This window comes from Littorina saxatilis, linkage group LG11 (genome assembly GCF_037325665.1).
Source record: "Littorina saxatilis isolate snail1 linkage group LG11, US_GU_Lsax_2.0, whole genome shotgun sequence".
Lineage (NCBI taxonomy): Eukaryota > Metazoa > Mollusca > Gastropoda > Littorinimorpha > Littorinidae > Littorina > Littorina saxatilis.
In genome coordinates, this window is record NC_090255.1 from 3,059,945 (window position 1) to 3,070,377 (window position 10,433).

The following is a 10,433-nucleotide window of genomic DNA, read 5'->3' on the forward strand; positions in this document are numbered from 1 at the left end:
GCATTGATGGATTGATTGATTGGTCGATTTATATACTGGGTTATTTATCTTTCGATTTTGTTATTTTGTTGTTTATTGGTTTCCTGATTAACTGATTTATTGATTGATTCGTTGATTGATTCGTTGATTAGTAGATTGTTTTGTTGTTAGTGTGTTTGATTGCTTGTTTGATTGATCGTTTGATTTATTGATCGTTTGATTGATTGATTGATTGATTGATTGATTAATTGATTGGTTGATTGATTGATTGATCGATTGATTGATTGATTGATTAATTGATTAACTCTTTTTCCTTCCCGTGTGTACGCACGCGCGTCTGTGTGTGGTGCGGTCAGCGGGCGGGGTGTGGGGCTCTCTTGGCGCCTGGTCACCGGAGGGGTGCAAGGGCTGTGTCCAGGAACGACGGTCCGAACGGTGTCTGACCCAACACTGCGGAGATCCAGCACCCGTTCAGAGACGACGCTGCTTTCAAGACGGCGTGTGCGACGAGACGGGTATGACGAGACGGGTATGACGAGACGGGTATGACGCGACGGGAGCAACGAGACGGGTATGACGAGACGGGTATGTCGAGACGGGAGCGACGAGACGGGTATGACGAGACGGGTTTGACGAGGCGGGAGCGACGAGACGGGTATGACGAGACGGGTATGACGAGTCGGGTATGACGAGACGGGTATGACGAGACGGGTTTGACGAGACGGGTTTGACGAGACGGGTTTGACGAGACGGGTATGACGAGACAGTATGACGAGACGGGTATGACGTCAGAATTTAAAAAAAAATAAAATTGCCGTCGAAGCGGATCGAACCCGGAAAGTAAGGTGTTGCGCACCGTCAATCGGGCACTCTACCAACTGAGTTATTTTGTCGCACTGTAGTCGAGGGAGATTTTCACTTCAAATATTACACCTGAGTTCTGTAGCGTGGCGACGACTCAGTGACTCGAGTTTCCGAGTCTCTCCGTTCGTATTTGTGTACACTGTTCTCTATATCTCACTGTTCGGGGCTAGTTCAGTAACTGACCGTACGCTCCCGGTCACTTCGTATACGTTTGGAAAGCAGTATCAAGTAGCGATAATTTCAAGCGAGACCGACATTATTGATACGAAATGCAGTGACCAATCGCCGAAAGGCGCTGACGTCATTGCATGAAAGGTTTTACCAAAATCCTCTATTCTCGATGACATACTAAGGAGTTAGTTCGGGAGAAGGACGATGGAAAAGGACGATCTATGGACGGTTTATCATATAAAGGGAAGCAAGCGGTTAAAACGGGCGTCGATAGAACCAATGAACAGTAATGTTAACTTGTAGTATTGCATTCACTTGTGGGTAAGATGGTTCAGGGACTGGGGGTAACATAGGCGAGTCGTGTAAGCATTTGTTTTTCTTGTTTTATATATTGTGTGTGCGACGCGACGGATATATGCTTCTTGTATTAACTTTCTTTGTAATAATTGTACATTTTTAAAATATTTTTTATATATATTGTGTGTGCGACGAGACGGGTTTGCTCCTTGTATCGACTCTCTTTGTAAAATTTTGCATGTTTCATTATTTTATTTATTGTGTGTACAAAGAAGAAGTTGTATTACTTGCTTGGAAGTTGTTCTGTTCTTGTTGGTTAACCGTCAGGCCTATATTAGGCGAATATGCGTTGATAGATACCCGCAAAAATGATGGCCATGGTCACCAGTGTGACAAATGGATTTGTACATAGTTCAGTCTAAAAATTGTTTAACAATTATGTACAGATTGGCTTGCCATACTTTTGGTTCTGCATGAGTGTAGATATCACCTGTTGAAATGAGGTGACCTGTTTTTGCAAAGTATATGTTCATTGGCTACTGAGTTGTGGGATTGACCAATGAGAGAGGAGATTGCTAACAGGAAGGTAGCCATGTTGGATAGTATCAAGTAGAGCATTACAGACAGTTGAAGAATACAGACGTGCTCTGTTTATGTCTCCACGTTTGGTCGTAATGTTGCTCACCAAACATTGAGGTCGAATGCTGCACGACTCGTGTTGTGGAAGGATCATGTGTGATTCTATGCTGTGAATATACAGGTATTTATTGAATTGTATTTTGCTCAGTAATCTTGACTTGTTGAAATGACTGTTAGAGTCATGTTGTAAATTGGGTTGGAAAAGCGTGAGCTGTTGTCAGCCATTTTGAAAAGGAATGTTGGTATGTTCTTTTGTAATGAAGTCATTTGTGAATGAGCTGTTGTAAATACTGCAACAGCAAAAGCTAGTTGACGGATGAATGAATAGTATTGAGAAAGAATGGAAGTATTATTTTGTGGAGAGGTTTATCTAAGAATTGAGACTTACGGTAGCATTAACTTTTTACACAGCACCCCGATGGAGTGAGGATGCACTCGGCTGCGGGAGAGAGGGAAGAGACTAGGATCCCCCCCTTGGCGCCACGGATCAGTTGACTGTGGGCGCAAGGTTGTATTGAGCATCCCCTCCTTGGCGCCACGGATCGGTAGATTGTGGGCGCAAGGTTGTAACAGCCCTGGAATTCTGGAACCCGGTGGGACCCCACCCCATATCAGCGTGAGCTGTATTTTGCCATAGGTGTGATATGGATCCAGTGAATGTACCCGCTGATATGTGTGTAGTCACTGAATTTGTGAATTACCACTGAAGACTACGTACCATGTGAAATGGGCGTAAAGTGATACTGTGTTAACAGGAAACATAATCAATAGAAGGATTGTGTGAGACGAGGACTTCGTCAAGGGAGAGACAGTTATTCTTCCACGTGTTATTCAAGCTATTATTATTTTTCTACGTGAATGCAAGAGATTTGTTGATGGCATGAGAGACAACATATTTGTATTTTTGTGTTGATGTTTTGAATATAAGTACGAGGGCAAAGGGCAGTAACGTGTTAAGACTTTGTGCCTAGTTTGAGTGCTGTGTGCGTGTGAGAAGGAGTGATTTGGTAAACAGAGGAACATGCATTTTCTGATACAGTAACAAATACACACAGACACTTACACGAAAAACCCTCCGTAACAACCAGCTTATTTGGATGAGAAACAAGGACTAACCCCCACCCCCCCCCCTCTTATTTAGGGCGAGGGCCAGATGTAAAAAAGCAGAACACTGCTTACTCTATATCTCTCGTTAAATGAAGAAGTGTCACTGTCATTGTCATTGTCACTGTCACTGTCATTGTCATTGTTATTGTCTTTGCAGATCGGATCAAAATCCACATGGAACGGGTCAACGCGGCTCGTTGTCGCGCCAAGATACAGTGAACGTGACGTCTGTGAAGCTGTTTCAAGTGTGGGGGCCCAGCAAGGCAGTCTGGTTTACAGGCCTCACGGATGTCAAGTACACGGAGAGCGATCTTCTAGCGCAGGCGACGGCGGGGTTCAACGGAGGAAGGTATCACTTTCAACGTAAAGCCCTACACAAGGCTTTGAAAACGAACGGATAAGGGACGTAACGCCTTAGTCATATTACAGTTGAAAATTCAAAGCGGGTCGGCTTCACTCAATTTCTTGGCATCAGAGGCTTGACATAAATTAGGAAAACAAATGGTTGGACCCATCATGGACCAACTAAAACGCTGTAGGGCAGAATTAATATTTTGATGGTATTTTTGAACGTTCTCAGCGTCACTGCAGGAAGTGGCGTTCTCAGCGTGCAGAAAGTGTATCAACAACGAAAATCTGTGCATCTTTGAATGAATCGAAACTCACGAGACTTACCATTTTGATGTGCACTAAGTTACTTCCTCACAGAAGTCAAATACAGCTATATGCTCTTTGTTTAATGCCTGCATGCTTTAAATGTATGAAGACACCCCCCCCCCCCCCTCTCTTACCCCGACCCACTAACACACACGAATTGTTTTTGTTAAAAAACCACATTTATTTTCTCTTGTAGCGCGACGTTTCTAGGTCTAGGATTGACTGTTCAAGAAATGTTGCGTTGTATATTACAAGAGAAAGTTGTTAATCATAGGGGTTATATTGTCACATACAGATTCACAGAGAAGGTTGTTAATGATAAGGGTTATAATGTCACATACACATTCACAGAGAAGTTTGTTAATGATAAGAGTTATAATGTCACATACAGATTCACAGAGAAGGTTGTTAATGATAAGGGTTATATTGTCACATACAGATTCACAGAGAAGGTTGTTAATGATAAGGGTTATATTGTCACATACAGATTCACAGAGAAAGTTGTTAATGATAAGGGTTATATTGTCACATACAGATTCACAGAGAATGTTGTTAATGATAAGGGTTATATTGTCACATACAGATTCACAGAGAAAGTTGTTAATGATAAGGGTTATATTGTCACATACAGATTCACAGAGAAGGTTGTTAATGATAAGGGTTATAATGTCACATGCAGATTCACAGAGAATGTTGTGCAAGCTAACGGGGGAGTCGACCCGGATATTCCCAGCGATCCTCAACTGTGTTCCTGCACCGACAACTGCAGGGAATACTACACCTTCACTGTTGACCCTGTAAGGGGAGCTGACGCTTCAAGACTCGCGTGTGTGTGTGTGTGTGTGTGTGTGTGTGTGTGTGTGTGTGTGTGTGTGTCTGTGTCTGTGTTAGTGAGTGTGTGTATGTTTGTGCGTGCGTGGGTGTGTTTATGTATGTGTGTGCGTGTGTATGTGTCTGTGTTAGTGTGTGTGTATGTGCGGGTGTGTGTGTATGTGTGTGTATGTGTGTCTGTGTGTGTGTCTGTGTGTGTGTCTGTGTGAGTGTGTGTGTGTGAGTGTGTGTGTGTGTTTGTGCGTGCGTGGGTGAGTGTATATGTATGTGTGTGCGTGTGTATGTGTCTGTGTTAGTGTTAGTGTGTGTGTATGTGCGGGTGTGTGTGCATGTGTATGTGTGAGTGTGTGTGTGTGTGTATGTGTGTGTGTGTGTGTGTGTGTGTGTGTGACTGTGTCTGTGTATGTGTCTGTGTCTGTGTCTGTGTTAGTGAGTGTGTTTGTGTGTGTGTGTGTGTGTGTTTGTGCGTGCGTGGGTGAGTGTATATGTATGTGTGTGCGTGTGTACGTGTCTGAGTTAGTGTTAGTGTGTGTGTGTACGTGCGGGTGTGTGTGTGTGTGTGTGTGAGTGTGTGTGTGTGTGTGTGTGTGTGTGTGTGTGTGTGTGTGTGTGTGTGTGTGGCAGGGTGAGTGCATGTGTGTCGGAGCGCGTGTACGTTAGAATCAAACGGAGCGCGGGCGGGGAAAAAGTGATATTTGTGAGTTTTAAAACAATAATATCGTTTCTGTTGTTGTTGATGTTGTCGTTGTGGATGGTGATGGTAATGGAGGTGCTACTTAATTCTGCTGCAGCCATAGGCGTTATTCTAAGACCACAACCTGTTTGGAATTGTTATTTGTTTGAAGGTCACACTAAACGACGAAGGTGTTTATGCATGTGTAATTGACCCCAGAGGAGGCACTGGTGGCTTCGACTACGCGGCCAGACTGAGTTTCAGTGGCGACTGCCCAGGGCCAAGCAGAGGTCAGTGACCACAACAGTGTGTATGTCGTGCACAATTCAAGGAGTTGCCGAATTAGCAGAATCTCAAACATAGAGAGAGAGAGAGAAAGAGAGAGAGAGAGAGAGAGAGAGAGAGAGAGAGAGAGAGAGAGAGAGAGAGAGAGAGAAAGAGAGAGAGAATTTCAAGCAGCAGGGCGGAAAATTGAGAACCGTGTCTTGTCGAATTGAAGTGTCATCAGACAGGAATTGTCTCTTGCCTAATTGGCATTGTTTACTCCATGTGCAGAAATTGTGAGGGACGAGAACTGCGAACAAGTCTGCTTTGAGGTAATTATCTTATCTTTGCATATTATGCAGACAAACGAACAAACCCACAAAGACAAAATATTCACGTGAACCAATACCATTTCATGTAGTCAATGTTTTGGCCTGAAACTAAAACAAGTCGCGTGAACCGATACCATTTCATGTAGTCAATGTTTTGGCCTGAAACTAAAACAAGTCGCGTGAAGCGATATAAAGACATTTAGTCAAGATCAACACCACAGACCAATCAATCGCCGAGACTACTACTTTTAAAGCTTCCAAAAAGGCAATCTATTTGGTTGAACATGAGATTGTCAAAGTGCCGCCTCAGGAAAAGCCGCATTATGAGGACATTGAAGATGGTTATTTTGTTTTATTTTGTAAACGTGTCTTGGAATATTATCTGCAAACATTCACATGCAAAGATCAAAATAGACCTGTTTCGTAGTTTTCTTAGAATAACACACACACACACACACACACACACACACACACACACACCCACACACACACACCACACACACACCACACAGTGTGGTGTGTGTGGTGTGTGTGTGTGTGTGTGTGTGTGTGGAGTAATTTAACTTCTTGAATTTAGCATCTTACTTCCCTTACGACCAACACTTGATTATGGAAGTATCTTAAACATTTACCTGTTCACTGTAGACATGTCCATGTAACTTTACTTACACAGATAATAGCCCCAAAACCCTTTTTATATTTAGTCAAGTTTTGACTAAATATTTTAACATCGAGGGGGAATCGAAACGAGGGTCGTGGTGTATGTGCGTGTGTGCGTGCGTGTGTGTGTGCGTGCGTGTGTGTGTGTGTGTAGAGCGATTCAGACTAAACTACTGGACCGATCTTTATGAAATTTGACATGAGAGTTCCTGGGTATGAAATCCCCGAACGTTTTTTTCATTTTTTTGATAAATGTCTTTGATGACGTCATATCCGGCTTTTCGTGAAAGTTGAGGCGGCACTGTCACGCCCTCATTTTTCAACCAAATTGGTTGAAATTTTGGTCCAGTACTCTTCGACAAAGCCCGGGGTTCGGTATTGCATTTCAGCTTGGTGGCTTAAAAATTAATTAATGACTTTGGTCATTAAAAATCTGAAAATTGTAAAAGAAAATAAAAATTTATAAAACGATCCAAATTTACGTTTATCTTATTCTCCATCATTTGCTGATTCCAAAAACATATAAATATGTTATATTCGGATTAAAAACAAGCTCTGAAAATTAAATATATAAAAATTATTATCAAATTTTTTTTTCGAAATCAATTTAAAAACACTTTCATCTTATTCCTTGTCGGTTCCTGATTCCAAAAATATATAGATATGATATGTTTGGATTAAAAACACGCTCAGAAAGTTAAAACGAAGAGAGGTACAGAAAAGCGTGCTATCCTTCTCAGCGCAACGAATACCCCGCTCTTCTTGTCAATTCCACGTGCACTGCCTTTGCCACGGGCGGTGGAGTGACGATGCTACGAGTAAACGGTCTTGCTGCGTTGCGTTGCGTTCAGTTTCATTCTGTGAGTTCGACAGCAACTTGACTAAATATTGTATTTTCGCCTTACGCGACTTGTTACATTTAGTCAAGTTTTGACTAAATGTTTTAACATAGATGGGGAATCGAAACGAGGGTCGTGGTGTATGTGTGTGTGTGTGTGTGTGTGTGTGAGTGTGTGCGTGCGTGTAGAGCGATACAGACCAAACTACTGGACCGATCTTTATGACATTTTACATGAGAGTTTCTGGGATTGATATCCCCGAACGTTTTTTTCTTTTTTTGGATAAATGTCTTAGATGACGTCATATCCGGCTTTTCAGAAAGTTGAGGCGGCACTGTCACGCTCTCATTTTTCAACCAAATTGGTTGAAATTTTGGTCAAGTAGTCTTCGACGAAGCCCGGACTTCGGTATTACATTTCAGCTTGGTGGCTCAAAAATTAATTAATGACTTTGGTCATTATTACATTAAAAATCAGAAATATGTAAAAAAAAATAATTATAAAACGATCCAAATTTACGTTCATCTTATTCTCCATCATTTGCTGATTCCAAAAACATATAAATATGTTATATTTGGATTAAAAGCAAGCTCTGAAAATTAAATATATAAAAATTATTATCAAAATTAAATTGTAGAAATCAATTTAAAATCACTTTCATCTTATTCCTTGTCGGTTCCTGATTCAAAAAACATATAGATATGATATGTTTGGATTAAAAACACGCTCAGAAAGTTAAAACAAAGAGAGGTACAGAAAAGCGTGCTATCCTTCTCAGCGCAACTGCTACCCCGCTCTTCTTGTCAATTTCACTGTCTTTGCCGTGAGCGGTGGACTGACGATGCTACGAGTATACGGTCTTGCTGCGTTGCATTGCGTTCAGTTTCATTCTGTGAGTTCGACAGCTACTTGACTAAATGTTGTATTTTCGCCTTACGCGACTTGTTTCTTTTGTTTTCGATTCATGACTTTGATCCAGCTTTTCATACTATTAGCGACGGCACAGGCACGAACTTACTTTAAAATAAATGTGATTAAAAATGTTGGTAGAACTTTTTTGAACGTATTCAGTACTACGGGATTGCAGTTTAGCTTAGAAGTTTGAAAATGAATTGATTAGTTTGCGTATTAAAATTATGATTTAAACCGATATTGCCGCCTGTTTGTGCGATGTGTGCTGCAGAAGTACGTGGCTACGAGCTACAGCTACGAGACCGAAGCCACCATCGACTACTGCGACCAATTTTGCGCGAGGGATGACGAATCCGTCTATTATTATATGGATTAGCTGATTTCCGGTTCGCCTGAAACATGTGTTTCGCGATCTTCACAACTGTTTAATATGTTGAAAAGGACAGAATAAGTTTGTCAAAATAACACCTGATTCAATTTGCATTTTCTTCCACCCCAAAGTCCTTCTGATATTTATCCACAAGTCGTCTTGTAATGAATACAATAATTCTCCTGTCCAAGCGTCCGTACAAGTTCAAATAAAAATACAGGCCAGCTTTGTTGCAACATGTGTCGTACGTACAGGGGGCTGTGTGTAACTAGTGACGTCACTGCTGTCAGGTCTGACCAGTTTGAAGGTCTATACACTCAAAAGGGTGCTATTGTTCTTCTGTTCTATTCCTTTCCAATTCCTTTCCTATCTTACCTCAGAAAAAATATAATGAGATTGATTTGATGAATCAATCAATATTTGAAATAATGATCTAATATCTCCGAGGACCCATGTTTAAACGAAATTCACATACTGGCAGTACAATATATGTAAATGAAGAATATATAATAGAACACAGACTGCTAAAGCTTGTTTTACAAAAGAGTCTTTTGTATATAATAGGTCGATGCACCCTGTCTTAATAAATGTTGTTGCAGTTGAATTTCATCACCTTTTCTTTGTCTGTTAAGTGTGTGTGTGTGTGTGTGTGTGTGTGTGTGTGTGTGTGTGTGTGTGTGTGTGTGTGTGTGCATGTGTGTGCGTGTGTAAATGTGTGTGTGTGTGTGTGTGTGTATGTGTGTGTGTTTGGTTGTGTGCATGTGTGTGTGTGTGTGTGCGTGCGTATGTGTGTGTGTGTGTGTGCGTGCGTATGTGTGTGTGTGCTTGTGTGTGTGCGTGTGAGTGTGTGTGTGTGTGTGTATGTGTTGGCCTACTTCTACGGACTATTTCTACATTACACACCCGTGTTCCGCGGACCCAAGAATTCAGCGGACGTCCGCTGAATTTGTTATGGCTGAATCACGTTCACACAGCCAATCTGGAGACCCCCTCCAAAGGACCGCCAAAACTGCGATTTGTCCGCAAAAGTCGTAATATTCAATCTTCGTGTGTTAACCTTAATACAAATCAAGCTTTGGCCTCTCAGCTGTGAAGTGTTGTTGATTGGTTTTCACATCTACTTATTATCACTAGTTAAATGAACAATCAGGGCACTCTGCTAATTACAAATCTGCTTTATTTTTTCTTCTAAACCGATTAGTGGGGTCTTTTGGTGCTAGTCCTTGGAAGTGCCTGTAAACAACACTGTGTGTGTGTGTGTGTGTGTGTGTGTGTGTGTGTGTGTGTGTGTGTGTGTGTGTGTGCGCACAATCAACGTGTTTATGAACAAGCGAACAAACAAACAAACATACGAACAAACACGCAAGCAAGCAAACAATGATTTATAGAGGCAAACGCGAAAAATTAGCAAACTGACAAACAAAATAAATCAAAACAGACATTACACAAGATATATGACTAAGTGCCAAAAGGTGCGCACGAAAAGCGGACAAAGGGGCTAAAAAATAAAAGTTGACAAACAAGACTGATATTGTGATTTTTGCTAAGACAACAGATGTTGGAACCCAATTATGAAAAGAGAAGACAAATGCACTCAAATTATTTCACAAATAACGGGAATTTTGTTCGTTATATTATTCAACATGGCACTGAGACGTAGCATTCAGGTTATCTCGCACGTTTCTGAAGCTAGGGCTTTGAAACTTGGCACACTACCAAAGTATGGTGACCCCCAGATATGGTACAGATCACATTGAATTTCAAGGTCACAGCTAGGTTAAATTTCCTTTCCAAACTGGACAATTGTCGTTGTACGTCTTGCATGTTTTAAAGCTAGA

The 10,433-nt window shown here is 41.5% G+C and overlaps 1 protein-coding gene across 1 annotated transcript in view; it reads left to right on the plus strand.

The window, feature by feature from the left end:
- LOC138980783 (uncharacterized) overlaps positions 1–9,199 on the plus strand; it is a 10,679-nt gene extending 1,480 nt beyond the window's left edge. Inside the window, exons 3-8 of the mRNA XM_070353675.1 lie at positions 336–494; positions 3,215–3,406; positions 4,394–4,511; positions 5,391–5,508; positions 5,774–5,814; positions 8,497–9,199. Coding sequence (XP_070209776.1) covers positions 336–494; positions 3,215–3,406; positions 4,394–4,511; positions 5,391–5,508; positions 5,774–5,814; positions 8,497–8,601 — 733 coding nt within the window. The 3' untranslated portion in view covers positions 8,602–9,199. The remainder of the gene's footprint in view (positions 1–335; positions 495–3,214; positions 3,407–4,393; positions 4,512–5,390; positions 5,509–5,773; positions 5,815–8,496) is intronic.
- Positions 9,200–10,433: the final 1,234 nt, after the last annotated feature.